We start from the raw sequence: 20,196 nt of genomic DNA on the forward strand, positions 1-20,196 counted from the left end.
CATAAGGTTTATGCAAAACTCTTAGGAAAATTGTTGGTCTTCTTTTACTTCAATTAATTTAAGACATTCAAAATTTCTATTAATCAGCTTGACATACTAAAATTTGGGATACCCTGTATGCTAAAAATACATATAAAATAGAGCTAAAGTTTTTGTAAAAGTCGGGAAGGAAAGTTAATTTTATACTAAACGCGGTCACAACTGATCGAGCGTTAGTTTTAAATTTAACTGTTGTTTTTTTGTTTTTTGAACACCCTGTACATGTTCAATCGTGTTGCGGTTTTAGCACTAGGTAAAAGAGCAGTTCGAATATTTTGAGCTTTTTATAGTCACTGAAACCCAAAAAATTACGGAGATACAAAATATTCGAATTTTTGATTCGATTATCAAAAAAAGTCACAATAGTCGAAAACGGTTAGAGTTATGAAAAGTTTCCAAGAAATCAAAAATGTTTACTATGACTCTCTTTCTTCTTTACCCAGTGGTCCAGGTTTACATTCAGTTAGAACCGGGTAAAAGCAGTCACAACTGGCAGAGCCTTAGTTTCAAATTTAACTGTTTTTATTTTAGTTTTTTGAACACTTCGTATATATTCAATTGTTGCAGTTAGCACGAAGTGAAAAGGCAGTTCAGAACAAATATCTTAAGCTTTTTGCAGTGGCTGAGACCCGAAAAATGGCGGAGATAAGGTATATTAAAAACTTGGGTGCAATTTTTTAAAAAGTCGAATATCTCGGAAACGATTAAAGTTACAAAAATTAGTAAGTCATTCAAAATGTTTTGAATAAATGTTAAAAAAATTTTAAAAACAAAAGTAAAAAAAGTTGAATTTTAAGTCACTGGACATTGATTATTCTTGATATAATAATACTTTCAATTTACAATAAACAAATTTTTCATTTTGTTTTATTTTTTATATATATATATATATAAACAATCTTTATTTTTCAAAAGAAAAAACGGCTATCGACCGTTACGGTCTTTCTGCCTATTATCTTATTTCTAATTATCTAAAGAAAAGAAAAAAAAAATAGTTTCAATTAAAATGTTCTAATAGGGTGAGAGCGGGGAATAGGTAACGGGATTGTCTGGTCTGTCTTGTTATGCATAGTGGATTTACAATTGTCCAGTTGTTTGGGTTATTTTTCCACTTGGTTTGTAGTTGTATGAGTCTGTCAGTTATTTTAGTCATGTTCGTACGTTCGTAGAGAAGTTGGTTGGATGGGTTGTGTAGTGGGTTTGCAGGATGTCGTATTTTTGTTATTAGTCTTAGAGCAATTTGTTCAGTAATTTGTGTATATTTTTTAGTCTTGTCCGTAGCGTTTGCTCTAAGTAAGTGTCCGTAGTCCAGGACCGGTCTACAGATGGATTTGTATATTTGAGTTGCCGTTTTGGTACTGATGCCTTTGTTTTTGTATGTTAGTGACCTAAAGTGTTTTGTTCTTTTAATAATTTCAGTCCGGACATTTTTAAGGTGTTTTGTGAATTTTAGTTTTTGGTCCAGTGTTATCCCTAAGTATTTTACGTCTTGTTTGGGATCAGTTGTGTGTCCGTCTGCGGTTATGTTTGGTGAGTCGTTTTTTATTTGATGGTTCAGTAATAAAAGCTGGTTTTTAGTTGCGTTGGGCGTTAGTCTCCATCTGTAGAACCATGTCATGATGTCGTCAGTAAATGATTGTAGTTTTAAAACTGCTTTTATCGTAGTTTTGTCATGAACAATAAGTGCTGTGTCGTCTGCGTATTGTAACATGTATGCTGTTTTGTCAATTTGATTTTTGTCTTGCTTGTTATGGTGGTATATGTCATGGCAGTACAGATTATAGAGTAAAGGTGAGAGAGGTGAACCTTGCGGTAATCCCTGCCCAGGGCTGAAGGAAAAGGAGAGTGTGTTGTCTATTCGAACGTGCAGTTGTCTGTCTTCCAGTAAGTTTCTGACAGTGTAAAGTAGGTATTTTGGTGTGCTAAGTCTATGTAGTTTGTAGAGTAGTCCCTTATGCCAAACACTGTCAAAAGCTTTGTTTATGTCCATGAATAAACAAGCCGATTTATTGTTGTTGAGGTGTGTTGTTTGTATGTTGTTGGTTAAGATGAAAAGTGGGTGTATAGTCGAGTGCTTTGGTTTAAAACCAAATTGGTATGGTGGTATATGATGTCCGATCTGTTCTTGAAGTCTATTTTTAATAATAAGTTCAAGCAGTTTACTAAGTACTGGAAGTAGTGTGATGGGTCTGTAATTTTGTGTTTGTGTGTTGTCAAGTCCAGGTTTTGGAATAGGTATTATTATACCAGTTTTCCATGTATCCGGAATTGTGTTGGATTTGATGCAGTCGTTAAGTGAGTCTAGTATGAGTTTGTGGGTTTCAGGAGTTAAGCTTTTTAGTAGTTTGCTTTTCACTTTGTCTATGCCAGGTGCAGTGTTTTTTAAGTGAGCAAGTGCTTCGTCATACTCGTTGTCGGAGATTAGTGGAATATTGTAATCTATTCGGTCGTCAAAGTAGTTGTCGTACCAGTCATTCACTAAAGTCCAGTTTTGGTCGTCGAAGTTGGGATTGGTAGACGTTTGAAAAGCCCTCTGAAAATGTCTAGCAAATGCATCAGCTTTGTCTTGGTCTGTGTGTTGTTCTGAGCCATTTTCATTAATTATACCAAGTGGATTGTTTTTTTTTGTAACGTGACAGTTTTTTTATTTTCTGCCAATATGTTTTTCCGTTGTCATGTTCGATTTCCTGGCAGGCCTCCAACCATTTGTCTTGTCTGTATTGGTCTATTAAGGTTTTTACGTTCCTGTTCAGTTCGTTAAGTTTTCTCTTTAATTCATTGTCTTGCGTTTGTATGTAAAGTCTGTACAGTTCTCGTTTGCGTTTGATCAGTCTTAGTATAAATTTTGGCAGGATATGTTGGTAAAAGGTGTTTTTTACTTGTGGAGAAAATTTTTCTATTGCCAATGTCAGTTGTTTCTGTAAGTCTTCTATAGATGGTGTTATTGTCCGTGATTGAATGTAGTCATGTATTTGTCGTTGCACTTTTTCTATGTCTGTTTTGTTTAAGTCAAACTTTTTTGTGTGTTTTTTTGTATTAAGTAAGGGTTGTATTGGTTGGATGTCAATGTCAAAAGTTATGGCCAGATGATCGGAACCAAGCTCATTTGTCAAATCAATATTTTTTATAATATTTGTCAGGTTTTCTGTATGTAATAATACGTCTGGTGTCGAGTCTTGATTTGCTGGCATCAGAAATGTTGGCGGGTTTTGTTTTTTGATAAAGTCTGAGTTGTCTAAAAATCTGTTTAACTGTATTTTTTTGTTTCTGTTTAAGTTTAAGTCGCCAATGATTATAGCATATTTGTAATGACATGCCTTAGTCAGTATGTTTTGTTCAATGTCTGAGTGCGGATGAATGTAAACTAGGAATATATGGATTTTGTCGGCCAGGTACGGTATAGTAAAGTGGAGGCAGTCGTTTAGTGGGTTATTAAGTGAAGGAGGATTTGACTTGCCTAATTTTAGTATAGGTTTGAGAAATACAGTAGCCCCCCCTCTGGCATTGTTTGCAGTATTTCCATGTTTACATATGAATTGCCAGTCCCTGTATGTTGGTGATTGTTCCAGTTTTGTTTTGGTTTCTACAAACATGCAGCAGTCAGTTTCGTTGCGTTCAATGTAATTGTAGATTAAATGTTTCTTGTTGTTCAGTCCGTTAATGTTGACGTAAAGTAGTTTTAGATTGAATGTTCTATGTTCGTAATTGTTTGTCTGAGTTGGTCTTGGGGTTCTGTCGGGGAATTTTGGTTAGGGAGGAGCATATCAAACATAAGTATATACATGTGATTGCCAAAGAAGACAACCGAGGTGTCGATGTCATAATCTTCCACAAACCGTTTGCGCAATTTTTTCAACAGTTCTTCACGATTTACATTAGTGGGTTTGTTTAGTTCATGTTTGTATTTGTTGATAATGAGATCGTGTGTGGTTACTGGCTGATGAATTCTACTCTCTTTAGAAAGTACATCTGACACCTCGACTGTCCGCTTATTAAGACATTTAATTTTGACGTTGGGTATACCGTTGATGGGTGTGGTCGGCCTCTTTGGACACTTCATGCTCCACGCAGCATGATCGTCAGATTGGCAGGCAGCACATTTGGGGGGTAGTGGAGACTTACAAGAACCGGTCGCATGCGGCCCAAAGCATTTGGTGCATTTGACCGGCGTCCTGCAGTTCTCCGTCCGGTGTTCAAAGGAGTTGCACCTGCTGCACGGAGCAGGAATCGGGGCTGGTGGTTTACTTTCTACCACTCTAAATACGCGTCCAAGAAAGTGTACCGAGCGGTCATTCATCAGCTTCTCATAGGTAGTGAGGTCGCCAGTTATGAGTCGCATCATCAGAGTTGGGCTGTTTCTCTCCCTAGAGATTATACGTTTGCAGAATCTCACTTTCAGACCCAAGTTGTCCAGATGTTTTAAGAACATGTCGTCTGTAATATCTAGGTCTACCCCAGTAGCCACCACAGAGTAGGATGGTGTGATATTACGGTTGGTTTTTTGATGTTGAAATGTTGTTAGGTTGTCAGTTTTCTGTAGTTTAAATGTCGTGATTAGATTGTCTTGTTGGAGATGATGTAGAATCTGAGTTGATTTGTCTTCGTCGTTCGTTTTGATCAGGAAAAGCTTTCCTGTTTAATTATTTATTTTTTATTTAAGTGAAGTTTCTAGAATAGTTTTAGCATCCAATTAGGTAATAAATTAGGGTCGTAAAAAGTGTCTTTTAATAATAATTTAAGGATACTGAGAGAGAGTTTCAAAATGCGCTTGAGCAGAATATTGATTTTAATAACGTCAAATTCAAAAAATTCTCTATTATTACATAATAAAGATCAAAATTAGCGTTATGACAGTATCTAGCCTCTGGCTTTTCAAGCAATAAACTTCATTACAGAATATTTTATAATCAAATTCTGTGTGTTTCAATTAAACAACTTTTGCGCCTGACATTTTTGCAATGATATCTTTATGCCCCGAGGAAAATAACTAAAAGTAACGTGTAATGGATTTGAAATTAATGCCATTATGGCTCGCTTTAAATTTGTTTTTGTTACATTCCGCAACATTAATCCTTTAAACATATTTACGCTGTTATTTCAATGACGATTGTCTCGACTATCAAAAATACCAACTTTATAAATATTTTTTTTTATAATCAGGAGATTTGTACCAGGACACTGCGGTGGCAGCGTCAAAAACCAATCCGAAATCTGACAACACCGCAATTGGGGTACTGAGAGCCGAAACTGTCAGCAGATTGTGGAGTATTACAGAAGATTTGAACATCCTGTATAAAGAAAATTGGACCAAATTGGCTGCTGAGGAGGTGTTGTTGTTCCAAAAATCACTGTTTAAAGTTTTGACGGACAGTGATTCCGGATACAGCTTTAGAAATGGAGTGTCTTCTTATGATGGTCAATCTGGGGCTCATAAATGGAGTTTCAGTTCTAGTTTCTTGTATTCGTTGACACTAATCACAACTATTGGTAAGTGCAAATATTTGCTTCTAAATTGTTTATTATAATTTTCTTTAAGTTGACGTTATTTAAAATTGACAGTGAAGTGATAATTATGGCTATACTGTAACAAAATTTGGTCGTAATCGATTTTTATGTAATAGGCTAGAAACGCAAATGATGAATGGTGATGCTACCGCAATTTGCTTTGATTGAGGCTATAGGCAAGATTGTGACCCTCTGTAAAAAAATGGTTTACCAAAAACAAACTGATGTGACGAATAGAGAAATATTATGAAATTTAAATCTATATTATGTGTGTAATTGTTTCTATTAAGCTCTTTACACAGATTTTTCAATGTTTTGCATATAATGATATACGCTTTTACAAGAGCGCTGTATGCTAAATGGTGGGAATAATCTGACGGCGCCGTATACAAAACCCATTTACAAAATCAAATCATGTTTAAAATCAAACGGACAGGTCGGCCTTTTACAGATATGTTGTACACCTCATGCATGTGCAATCTGCTGGAAAAAGACTCGATCTTTAGCACATGCGAGCGCCTGAATATCCGGCCGCGTTTCTATTTCCATTTCATACATTTTTATATCCGGATTTTTGCATTTTAGATTACGCTCCGGTATTTTGGTTCGATACGACCATTCGCAATTTAATATAAGATTTTTTTAGAAAAAACCTGGACTCGTCCTCCATATGTGTTCCGATCTCAATTTTTTCATATGGGAGATATTTTGTCGAAAAGCCACACCCAGAAAGTGGATTATTTTAAATTTGCAAGTTTAGGAAAAGAATCGATGATAAAAGTAATTAAAAGACTAAAAATATTAATAAGCAAAAAGTTGCATAAAAAGGTTGTAATTATTGCTCTATCGTGGTAATTTCAGAAAACCTCACAAAAAATCTGAATTTAGTGTCAAAAGTGACCAAACTTTATTAACGTCAAATATAATGGAAATTTGATAATTTTTCTGGGGTAATATCCCTAGTGCATTTAATTTTTCCGGAAAAATTCGGAAAAACAAATTACTTAGAAACGAGTATTCCAATTTTTCCACAGGAAAAATTAGATGCACGAGGGATATTTGGTAAGATTATTTCCTGAGTTAAATAAACATTTTATTTTAATTAAAACAATAAGAACAATAACTTTCAAGCTAGAAAGGGTAACACTATTCTTTATGTTGCTGTGAGGAGTGTGCAATTTTTTCGATTTTTTTTCCGGAAAAACTGCTGACAGCTAAGTTGACAGTTGTTAAGTGATTTTTCCACTTAAAATTTACATTTGTCGTACTAATTCTTGATAGCGATTGGTCAAAATTGATAGGAAGGAAATAATCAATTAAATAACATTTTATTTATACAGGGTTTTCTGCAATATTATTTTGCTGGCAAATGCTTTTTGGCGTATTCTTAGACTGTAAGTCCGTATTAACTTCGGTTTAAAAACGCTTGATTTCTCGAAATACAGAGTGTTCAATAATCCTGTATAACTTGTGTGTACACAAAACCGTTGAAAGATACAAAAAAGTTTTTAGTTTTAAAATAAGCTAAAAAGCCACCTATTTGTAGCTAAATCATGTTAAGAAACACTCTTTATGTATATTGTAATTCACTGGTAAACTGTTGGAGATACGAACATGCGAAAAACTGACACTTTTGCTAAATTGGCCATTCACGGCAAAAATATTAAAATATTTTTTTCAGTAACGTACCAGAAAAAAATTGATCAATGGGGTCTTTCTCTTTATAACTAAATTTTGGACTTCCAAGTTACTGTTACTAACATGAATTTAGTTTTAGTACGTCCTTGTTTTCTAATGTAAATGAATTTCTTGTGCATCAAGGTTATCGAATGAGAAAAATCAACACAATTTGAAAAATCAAGGCTTTTTTGGTACGTTTTGAATCAGTTCATTTTGAAACTAGTCCAATGTATGAAGCTCCATTTTACCCTTCCTTCTCCCAGTTTCGTCATATACCGCCCCTGTCTTCCAATTTCCAAGTTTCAGGGGTAGAATCAAACCACTTGATAGAAAAACTAGAATTTAGCAAGTCAGAATAAATCAAAATAAACATTTTTCGGTTATTTGCTTTAATTTAATAAATCCATATTTTTAAATAATATAAAATTCTGTTGATAACTGTGACTTTGATAATTCAATTTTTGAGCTTGCAACACTGTAAAGTCTAGTTGACACCTGTCAAAAACAGTCACGTGACCTTAAAAATGCAGTTTAAATGTTGAAAAATTGGTAAATTATTATAATAATTTGTAATGAATATTGTTTCAACTTAATATCATGTAACAAAGATTTTACCAAAATAATTACATGTGCGGTCAATTTTGTTATATACACTATATTGTTTACTGATTGGTCTACTACAATGTATTTCTTAAATTATCGCAAAATTTCCTTTATTTAGGCTTTATTTCGCTCAAAATTCCAATGAAAATATCACAAAACATTTTGAAATTTAGAGTCAATGCCTCAAAATTCTATGAAATGCCTTATAAATTGACTTGATTTTTTATTTGTCACATTCAAAACATGAAGTACAGGTATCACATTGTTGCGTCATTCTATTTTTGTTTAATTTTCATTATACAGGAAAAATTTTATCGATAGGGCAGATCTTAAAATACGCCTATATTGTGCTGATTATGTTCCAAATTCTGAGAATGCAACTGTAGTTTCATATAGTTATTCTATTTTTTTTACCCGCAAATTTGCCAATAAACTGCAAACCACCCAACGAGCACTGGAGAGGGCTATGATAAGAATCACTCTAAGGGATAGAATCCGCAACGAGAAAATTCGTAGAAGAACTAAAGTGACAGATGTTCTAAGGCTTGTGGCATAACTGAAATGGAGATGGGCTGGTCATGTGGCAAGGCAGGATGACCCCAGGTGGGCACATAGGATACTAGTTTGGGGCCCAAGAGAGACCAAACGGAGCATTGGTAGGCCCCAGAGACGATGGCTAGACGATATCCAGAATGTTGCAGAAAGGAATTGGACCCGGACTGCTAGAAATAGATAGGCGTGGAGGGATTTGTAAGAGGCCTACATCCAAGAGTGGATAAATACGTGCTGAGAAGAAGAAGAAGATTCTATTTTTTTAACAAAAGAAAAATAAAAAAATCACCTCGTTTCTTTACCAAGCTTCACTAACCATTCGAAACATCCGACAAAAGAATAGATATCCCAAACAGACAAAGAAAATATGAAGCAAACATTTTGAGGAAAGTTTGTTTGTTAATACTGCGAAAGAATTGAACAACATAAACCAAATTAAAAGTTAAACACAGACATGTTACATTGTGACTCGAATAATGGAATAAAGTCTTTATCGGACTCGTTGTTTGTAAAATAAGTCGACGTAAATCTTGCTTGCCTTAAAATTGCCCTTCTGCTAAATAACCCAAGACAATATCGCGGGCGTTACACGAGAAGTCACCTACGGGATGAATAGAAAGTTGAATTTTCCTGGAGCGTTGATAATGGTTAACATAACGGGGTAATGCAATTTCTCACGTCCAATCAACTTTTATTGCTTCGACGTCACTTGCGGCAAACTGCTTTTAAGACGATTCAGTGGCGTACTGAACTGATCCATTCACCGTATTCGGAACGAGTCGAGCAAAGGAAAAAGTATTCAAAGGCTTTGTCCAGCAAGATGCAAGTTGGTAGCCGCTTTAGATGGAGTTTGGTGGAGAAGTTAAATTGAACTGCGGAAATTTAGCCGTTTAGCATGCCGGTCTCGGGAGGGTACATCCCAGACGTTGAGATAAGTTACGACAAGAATCTGGTCTGGCCAATTTGGATGGGTAACTATGCAACTTTACTACCAAATTTGAATATGTCGATTGTATAAGTTATACTGGTACACTAAATTGATAAGTAAACAGCTATACTTCCTTTAAATGTTCATTTCAGTATCAGGGATAAAATATTTCAATTCAATCAAGAATATCCAGTATCACTTATCTTGTTAAGAAGACTGACCAATTTTGATTTGGTTTTATAATGATTGATTTACAGTTTTTTGCAGGAACTAAAATAAAAATTAAGAGAAAATAAAGATAATGTGAAATACATTTTTGAACGACAAAATATGTTTTTTTTTGTAAAATAGAAGTAGTATTATATCAACAAAAAGTTGATAAGCAGCATAACTTCATTGTGTAAGAATGATGAATGTCTAGAGACTTTTTGACAAAATTTAGACTTCTTTAAATCTTCAAAATTAACAGCTGTATTCTGAACATTTTTGGTCCCTAACAAAACTCTTACCGTTTCCGAGTTATTCCACTCTTTTTAAAAATTGCACCAAAATTTTAAAAATTTAGTATGAAAAATATGTAATATAACTCAAAATGTTAGTCTTGAATTGCTCTTTTTCCTTGTGCTAATCCCAACACGAGTGAACATATACAGGATGATAAAAAAAAAACGGTTAAATTTGAAGCTCAGCTTGGCTGTGACCGCGTATTGGTATGACCAGGTGGTTATAAGAGAGGATAAACTTAGCTCACTGGGTGCAAAAAGTCGTTTGCAAAATATTCGTATTTCTTCCCGTTTCCGGAATACTCGACTTGTTCCTTTTTATGGAAATTGCATAATTTTTTTGTGATTTCGGCGGCTGTAAAAAACTCAAAATGGTAGTCTTGAAATGCTCTTTCACTTCGTGCTAACCCGAAGATGATTGAACATATACCGAGTGTTCAAAAAACTAAAAGAAAAACAGTTACATTTGAAACTAACCTGCCAGTTGTGGCCGCGTTTATCCGGCTCTGAGTAGATGTAAACCTAGTTCAGTGGATATAGAAAGACATTCTGAATAGTTGTGATCGCTTGCGAAATTTTCGTCACTTGAACAGTTTCCGAGATATTTTACCTGTTTTACTTTTTTTTGGAAATTGAATACAAATTTTGAAAATTTCGTATCTACGTCATTTTTGGGGTTTCAGCGACTGTAAAAAGCTCAAAATGTTTGCCTTGAGTTGCTCTTTCATCTCGTGCAAATCGCAATATGATTGAACATATACTGAGTGTTCAAAAAACTAAAAGAAAAACAGTTACATTTGAAACTAATCTGCCAGTTGTGGCCGCGTTTATCCGGCTTCAAGTAAACCTAATTCACTGGATACAGAAAGACATTCTAAATAGTTTTGATCGCTTGCGAAATGTTCATCACTTCAACACTTTCCGAGATATTTGACTTCTTTTACTGATTTTTTTTGGAAATTGAATAAAAATGTTGAAAATTCCATATCTACGTTATTATATTTGAAAATTGCATCAAAATTTATTTGTAATAATATAGTATAAGTGGAAAAAATAGTAAAATTTATTTTATTTTTATTTATTTAAGTTTTTAAGTCGTTATTTTAAACATTTTTAGTCTCATGCAAAATTTTCGTAACTTTAACCGTTTCCGGGAGATTTGACTTTTTTCAGAAACTGGATCAAAATTTTGAAAATGTTGTATCTCCGTTATTTTTGGGGTATCAGCGACTGTACAAAGCTCAATATGTTTGTCTTAAAATGCTCTTTTACCTCGTGGTAACACCAAAACAATTGAACATATCCAGGATGCTAAGAAATACAAAAATAATCAGTTGAACTTGAAACTAATGCTCTGATCATTGTGAGCGCGTTTACTCGGTTCTAAGTGGATGTAAACCTAGTTTATTAGGTGCAAAAATTCATTCTGAACATTTTGTGTCACTTGCAAAGTTTCCTTAACTCGAACCGTATCCGGCAAACTCGACTTTTTTACTTTTTTTGAAAATTGCATCAAAATTTTGTATCTCTGTTATTTCCCAGGTCTCAGCGACTGTAAAAAGCTCAAAATGTTTGTCTTAAAATGCTCTTTGACCCCGTGCTAGTATCAAGACGATTGAACATACACAGAGTGTTCAAAAAAGAAAAACATTTAAATTTGAAATAAACGTTTTGTCAGTTGTGTATTATCCAGTTTTAAGTGGGTGCAAGCTTAGTCCATTGGGTGCAGAAAGTCATTATAAATATTTTTGGTCACTTACAAAGTTTCCGTATCTCTTACCGTTTCCGAGATATTTAACTTATTGAGGTTTTTGTTAATTGTATCAAAATGTTAAATAATCTTTAACATTTTTGGGATTCTTAAAACGTTGTCCTTTAATTGCTCTTTCATCTTTTGCTCACTGCAATATGATTGAGCATGTACAGGGTGTTCAAAAAACAGTAATATTTTAAAACTCACGCTCTGCATGTTGTGACCGCGTTTACTTGATTCTAAGTTAGTGTAAACATAGTCCACTGTCCAATGCCGAGAGATATATTACACATTTTTGTTCTCATGCAAAATTTTTTAGCTTTAACTCTCTTTTAGCCTTATCTCCGCTATTTTTAGGGATTTAGCAACTGTAAAAAGCTCAAAATGTTTGTATCAAGACGATTGAACATATACAGGGTGTTCAAAAAACAAAAAGAAAAACAGGTCTTTTTAAAACTTTCTTTTACACCGTATACAATCTAACCTTGAAAAAGAAAGTATATTCTGCATTAACATTCTATATAAATAACAAAATAAAATTTACGTATTTTATTAGAGGATTCACCCTTATTCAAGTAGATTAATCTAAATAAATAAATAAAACAAATGTATAACAGAACTTAATGAATAATCTCTAAATTGGTGTGACACCTAGTTCGCCTCAGAGGAAATGACAACGTCTCTTTGAACAATTTCTATTTAAGGGACGTTGCAGCCGGAAGTTTAAACGACCCGACTGGCTGTACTAATAATTAATGTTTACTTCGTTATTAAACGTTACAATATGGCGACAACATAATTTATCACAAAGTTGTTTAATTTTCGACGTGGCTCCTTCAAGAGATCGCATCGCGAAATTAAATTGCGCCTTGGTACAGTTCACTTGATGATTATTTTATCTTTATTCCCCAGGACTTTCCAATCTTAATTAGGTTACGCCCTTCCTAATGTGACAATAGTAAGGATACCCTTCGTAAGTAAGGTAAAATTTATCATTTTATTGTAGTAGAGAAGTTTTCGCCATCACATCAAACTCTCGACGAGCAGGTCCCGGTAGACTAGTTAGCAATATCGAATACTGCGCTATCGAAAGTTTTAATAGGATTAAGTTATTATGTTAATGATGTTAAGAAACTTTGAGACGGTTTGAATGTGCTCTAATAAAATAATTTCGACGATGGCAAATAAGATCCAGACAAGATGTTTCCGGTCTGAAGTCTCATTATTACAATATTAAACTCTTTAGACACGAGAACATATTTCACCTTACACGTCCGCTTTAGTGTTAATTTACGGTGTAATAAACTGCCTGGAAAATGAAAAACCTGCCTGAGGGCGCATAGGTTTAATTGCCGTTGAAAAGACGGAAATTTTCAATTAATTACTTCCTGCGTAAAAATACGTTCAATTTAAACCCGGTCGTTTAGTATTAAATTACAGCTAATTGGACCAGAGATTGTAATACTGTCTGTTTATGCACACCTTAACAGAGCCATTAGGGACACGAGTTTTCAAATTTGTTTGCCCTGGGCATTTCCTCTCAGTGAATAACTCTGATATTACATAGATTAGCTACACTATAGTCAACAGAATGAATAATTTAAACTGGTTAATTTTTGAAAACCATTCAAACCACCTCTGTTAATAATTAATTTGTATAAGGGGACGCTGGCAAAGTTGGCGCACCAAAGATAATTTTAAATTAAAAACCCATCCCGGACACTCTATAAATTCTGCATTAAAAATAAATCATTCTTTATGAAGTGACCCGAAACGGGTCCTTTTAGGCAAGCATAAAATGAAAATGTGCATTAAAGCTACCGGCATAGAATTGTCCTGAAAACGTTTCGAGAGAGACTTTAATTTTACTCTAAAATCAGAGATGTGAAGCTTTCCGGCTAGAGTATTGCATTGCAAACTTTGGCGCTATTGCATTGCCGGAATTGCTTAGAAATACCGAGTGAAATAAACAAGAAATTAGGAATTGAGGTATGTAGGCTTTTGCTTTGTTGTGTTATTCCACATTCTACACTTACAGCAGGTACTGTATTTTTTTTTAGTATTACCCATAGGTTGAAACGTGTCATAAAAGAGGTAAAAAAACAATTTTCAATTGAATTTGAATAGCAGCTCAATTTGTCATAATTTATTGGCACGTACAGAACAGACACCAACACATTATTAATCAATCAAGTAGTAAAACTCGTGTAAGCATTGTGATTATAATTTTTTCACCTACAATTACTAGTAGAAACGAAAAAAATAGTTATTTTATACTGTGTAATTCTGGAAGTCCATTTAGAATAAATACTAAAAATTTAAAAACATTTATACAAGGTGGACCAAAATCAAATTCTCATGATTTATTTCATTTTCCAATATAAAAATTTAGATGGAAACATCCACGATATTAACTGCCAACTACAGTAGATTGCTATCAAGATCAGTGTCAATAATTCAATATTCGATACCCGATCAAACAATAAGTTGACATGCATTATGTCATTTTCCTGAAAAACGCTTCCTAAGGAAGACAAAGTCCTCCAAATTTCACCTTAAAAAATTGACACCATGTTCCAATTTCAAGTTTTTTTATGGTTTTAAGTTTGTTTCAAAAAATTTGACAGTTCAAACTGAACTTTTGAACACCCTGTATTTCAATTCTAGGCACAAAGAATGAATTGCAACAATTTCAATTGAATTTTTATACAGGGTGTCCTGAAATAAAACCGCAAAAATGCGAAGCAGTAAATTTCAGCTTGCATGATAATAAATCCACTCTGTATATCTATTTAATGAGTTTACTACCAGTTTGGGGCATTTACCACTATATAAATGGGTTATTGTATCTTTTACTTTAAAATGGTTCAAAAGGATTAAAATCTGGTCACCTGGAAGGTTTGCAAGTTTCAATTTTTGGCACTGAAAATAGTTAATAAAACGGGTTTTTAGACTAATTTTACTGGCGTTCAATTTTTTAACCTATAGGTAGTGTAAAACTGAACATTCAATACTTGTGACAGTCCAAATTTGTAACTGTTATTTACTACTAGGAATAGTCTTAAAAATCGTTTTTTAGACTGCAATCCATTGTCGAGTGTCTAAAACTGGATTTCAAGCACTAAAAACAGTCCGGAAATCAAGACAAAGATTGTTGCGAATCAAACTCATTTTTTACTACTAAAAATAGGGCAAAAGTTGACTTTTAAGGCTAGAAATTACTTTATTGAGACTAAAAGTCTATTTTCAGGACTTTAATTGGAATACAACTCAATTTGCTGAACTGAATCAAATCTATAGAATTCAATTAAACACTGGAAATTAAATTTTAGGATATTTATTTCTAAAAATTAGTTTTCAAGACTAATTTCGTAGCATTTAGTGCCAACAACTTTTTACTTTTACTACTGAAAAGTCTGAAACTTTACTTTTACTATTATGAATAGTCTTAAACTGGATTTTTCAGTCTTAGAGCACTAAAAACGGTCCGAATTTCTTAGATATGCTCCGATTTTTTACACCGATGAGTATAGAAGTCAATTTAATAGTGAAGAACAGACAGTGTACAAACTGGCTTTCAGACCTGATAAGTCAAAAACTTTGTGAATATAGTCTTGTAAATTGATTTTTCAGGCTGAAAACAGTCTTAAAGCACTAAAAACAGTCTAGATTGTTAAGAAATGCCCGAGTTTTTAGCGCTGAGTTGTCTAGAAGTCAATTTAATAGTGACAAAGGTTGAAGTGACATTCTTAAGCCTATGGAGAATGGAAAAATTGTTTTTTAAGTCTAGTATGTTAAAAACTTAGTGAAGATAGTCTTGAAACTCGATTTTCCAAGCTGAAAGCAGTCTTAAAGCAGTAGTCCTGAGTTGTAAGAAAATGAAAAACTTGAATGGTTAGTATATAAGTCAATTTTCAAACCTAATATTAATATCCTGGATTTAAGACGATTTTCAAAACTAAAATAGTAAAATTTGTCTTTAAATTATGAAACCTTACTTCAAATGCAAATTTTAAGTTTATGATATTACTTTTTATTGGGTCAGAGTCACTTTTTGGGGTTCCAACTCAAGTTTCAATTTGTCTGATAACAATGACGACTGACTACACATACAGTTTTTGAGCGTCTCAAGTCAGTTTTCACACTTTCTAAGTCAATTTTCAAGACTAAAATCTTCCAATTTATCTGAAAACTATAAAAACTGGTAACAAAGACAATTTTGAATCCTCTCAAGTCAATTTACTGGTTTTTAAGTCAATTTTCAAGACTAAAGTTTTTCAGTTTGTCCGGAGACTATGAAAACAGGCTACAATGACATTTTTTAACCTTCTTAAGTCAATATCCAAAACAGGTATTTCCAACTCTTACTAAACAGTAGTATTTCCAAAACAAACAAGTTGGGGTGGGTTGGTTTTGGGTCTTTGAACGTAATATTTACTTTTACTTTAATTTTATAAGAAACTTGAATAAGGAAATTAAAAAAAATTGTAATTTTTCAAAAGTATCCAGTGACATACAAAATAAGACGGAAAAATTAAAACCATCTTTTTGTATCTACGTTACTGGACAATTTTGACAAACGTCATTACCTTGACATAATGAGTATTAATTTCATGTGTTTTAAACTGAAATTTGAAAGACTGTATTTTCCTTAGAAAGTATTTATCATTTTTTTTTTTCACATAATGCATGAGTTACGAGGCACCCTTTTACGTAAAATGCAAGTTAAAGCAAGTACTTAGGTATCGCTGAATAGACATAATATTGTTCTCGGGAGTGTTTGTGTTAGATTTAGAGTTAGTCAGAGCTTAGCATTAAAACTAGTTAGACGTATTACGTATTATTATTTTAGTGTATTTTCTAATAAAGCTTAAGTTAATTATTTTTAAAAAGGTATTTTGCAACACCGGTTTCGTAATTGGCGCAGTCGGTAGGATTGGCAAAAATTGATACATCGAGTATTAATTTCCGGTACGGATTATTGCCAATCTAAGAACATTTCGAGTGAAGATCCTGTTTCCGAATGAAGATCGGTTAACTGGACTATCGATCAGGAACCATCTGAAGAGTTGCCTTGTACCAAGTAAATTGGAAATTAGTCAACCATCGATTAATTTCACGGGCAAGACGGAATTTGGACTGAACTACATCGTCACCCAAACCTGAAGCTCATAGGATGAAGATATTAGTACTAGTGCTACTTATGTAAGTGCAATTTTCTAGATGTCACATGACGATTTATCGAATCTATTGAGTAATTTATCTATCGATAAGAAAGAACCTTCAAATAGCTCTGACTCCACTTTAGAAACTAAAGTGCTAACTAACTCAAAATCAAATTCGAATCAAAATCAAACAATTAATTTTAACGCTGATTTGTTAGCAGAAAATCTTAAAAAGCTACAAACATCAGGTAATTTACAATTACATACTAATATTAATACAGATTTATCTGAAATGGCTCTTCAGTTTAAGCCAGAATATATTAATTGTGTGCCTCAGTTTGATGGCAATCCAAGCGAATTAAATCGATTTCTAGCAACTTGCAAAACTTTAATCGAACAATTTTATGATGTAACTAACAGAAATTGCTTCCAAAATACTTATTTATTACATTGCTTAATTGGAAAGTTAACAGGAAGTGCAAGACTTGTTGTGAATGTCCAAAACGTCTCCACCTGGGACGAACTAAAATGTACGTTGTATAGGCACTTTGCGGATACTCGTGATGAGTCGTGCCTCAACAGAGATTTAGTTATGCTTAGACAGGGTAGTAACGAATCTCCCCAAAATTTTTATGATAGGGTTTTAGAAATATTGAATTTGTTAGTAAGTTTTGTTGATGCTCATGATACAGTAGAATCAGCAACAATTAAGCGTAGCTTGTATCAAAACTTAGCGTTAACGACATTTTTATCGGGATTGAAAGAACCCCTAGGAAATACAATTAGGTGTATGAAGCCAATTGATTTAGCTCAGGCAATCCAATTTGTCATACAGGAAAATAATGTTAGGTATTTCCAAAATAACACACACAACCCATTTAAACAACACCCACATAAAACACAAACAACTAAACCAGTTATAAACTATTTTCCAACCCATCAACCACGATTTCCTTCATTTTCGAACCCGTCAATGACTAATTTTAATGGTAACTTCAATACTAACACATCCCACAATCAATTCAGACAACCTTTTCCATCCCAACCTATACCTATAAGGCCAAATAACAATTTCCGACCTCAAAAATTTCCAACCAATTCTCAAGTGTTCGGAAGACCAAACACTAACGTTTTCAAACCCAATAGTTCAAAAATTTTACCTACTCCAACACCTATGTCGGTGTGCACCCAACAAACATTTAGAACTAATAGATCAAATCAATTTCCGGGACAACGTCCTTCACAGGGCAATTTCCAACAATTCCAACCACGAAGGAATATGCCAACAATCGAAGAAGTCTATAATACGGAACTAGATACAACCCCTAATGATTATTTTTATAATTACCCCGAAAATGATCATTATTTGCAATATAACAGTGATTTTCCTAACGAGGAACAAATCGACTTTTCAACGAATAATCAATATCTAGATCAATCGACAATTGAAGACTCCCAAACGTCTAATGAAACTGAAAATTTTCACCAAGCTTCCAAGGACAATTTGATCACATAACAGACAATCCACTAATTTTTAATCTTAACCTAAACTCGTCTAGTGAACTTGCTTATGTGATATTTCCAGAACAAAATTTAAAAATTTTAATTGATTCAGGATCTAGTAGATCGTTTATGAATCCAGATCTAGTACAGAGGTTATTTCCAACGCGAATAATGTATGAACCATTTGTTGTAAGTTCAACTTTTCAACAATCAGCACACGACCATAGTGCATTAATTCCAGCTTCGAAATTGTTTAAATTACCAGATCCTCAAGATTTAAAATTTTTCTTATTTAAATTTCATTCAATTTTTGACGGCTTGTTAGGACTTGATAACCTTAAACTTCTACAAGCAAACGTAAATCTAGACACTAATCACATAATAACACCTTATGCAAAAATTCCTTTGCAATTTTATAAAACTAATTCTGATTTAAATTTAATCACGGTTCAACCACGAACAGAACAAGTAATAAAAGTTAAAACGTCAATTAAAAATGGAGAAGTAATTAATCCACACACTAAAATTCAGAAATGTGAAATTCCAGAATCCTTAAGTTTAGCAAAAAACGGTTGCGCAATAACAACAATTTTAAATAATGGAAATTCACCAATAACTATCGACTTCTCAGACCCAATCGAAGTAGAAAATTTTGATATATCATATTTTGAGAACATTGACTTTAACAACTTTAATGACTGTCCATCACATGACTCAAACTTTGATATTTCTAAAATACGTGTTGACCATCTAAACTCCGAAGAAAAAAGTAAAATCTTAAAATTATGTCAAGAATTTTCAGATATTTTCTATAACGAAAATGTGCCTTTATCGTTTACAAATAAAATTAAACATACTATCAAAACTAGTGACGAAACCCCTGTTTACACAAAATCGTACAGGTATCCTTTCATTCATCGACAAGAAGTTGATCGCCAAATTAAAAAGATGTTAGAACAAAATATCATTAGACCATCTGATTCTCCTTGGTCTTCACCCATTTGGGTTGTACCAAAAAAATTAGATGCGTCCGGTAAACAAAAGTGGCGCGTCGTAATCGATTATAGAAAACTGAATGAAAAAACCATCGATAAAAAGTATCCACTGCCTCAAATTACCGACATTTTAGATAAATTAGGTAAATGTCAATATTTTTCGACTATAGACTTAGCATCAGGTTTCCATCAAATCGAGATGCATGAAGATGATATTCCGAAAACCGCTTTTAACGCAGAAAACGGTCATTTCGAATTTCTTAGAATGCCATTCGGTCTGAAAAATGCGCCAGCAACCTTCCAGCAGGTTATGGACTCTATATTACGCGGAATTCAGAACGAAAAGTGCTTAGTCTATTTAGATGACATTATTGTGTACTCAACATCCTTGCAAGAACATATGGAAAATTTAAAATTAGTTTTTCAGAGATTACGAGATTCAAATTTTAAAATACAGACAGATAAAAGTGAATTCTTACGACATGAAGTAGCTTATCTAGGACATGTTGTTACTCCTTCTGGTGTAAAACCAAACCCAGATAAAATTTTGGCCATAAAACGATTTCCAATTCCAAAAACAACCAAACAATTAAAAGGATTTTTGGGACTTTTGGGATATTATCGTAGATTCATTAATAATTTTTCCAAATTAACTAAACCATTAACAAAATGTCTAAAAAAGGGAGCCAAAATTGAGCATAACGATGAATTTGTCAATTGTTTCGAGACCTGTAAAAACCTTTTAATTAATGAACCAATATTGCAGTACCCCGACTTTAGTAAGCCATTCAATTTAACAACGGATGCAAGTAACGTCGCATTGGGAGCAGTATTATCGCAAGGGCCGATAGGTCAAGATTTACCAATCGCGTATGCATCTAGGACTCTAAATGACTCTGAATTAAATTATTCCACCATAGAAAAAGAGTGTTTATGCTTAGTCTGGGCAACTAAATATTTCAGGCCATAT

At 33.5% G+C, this 20,196-nt stretch overlaps 1 protein-coding gene across 3 annotated transcripts in view; it reads left to right on the forward strand.

Annotated features, from left to right (window-relative positions):
• LOC145725951 (TWiK family of potassium channels protein 7-like) overlaps positions 1-20,196 on the forward strand; it is a 255,546-nt gene that overhangs the window by 194,992 nt on the left and 40,358 nt on the right. For all 3 annotated transcript variants that reach the window (XM_081974884.1, XM_081974882.1, XM_081974883.1), the window contains one exon: positions 5,200-5,526. In XM_081974884.1, coding sequence (XP_081831010.1) covers positions 5,200-5,526 — 327 coding nt within the window. The remainder of the gene's footprint in view (positions 1-5,199; positions 5,527-20,196) is intronic.

Source organism: Ips typographus, linkage group LG3 (genome assembly GCF_016097725.1).
Source record: "Ips typographus isolate SLU linkage group LG3, UJ_Ityp_2.0, whole genome shotgun sequence".
Classification (NCBI taxonomy): Eukaryota; Metazoa; Arthropoda; class Insecta; order Coleoptera; family Curculionidae; genus Ips; species Ips typographus.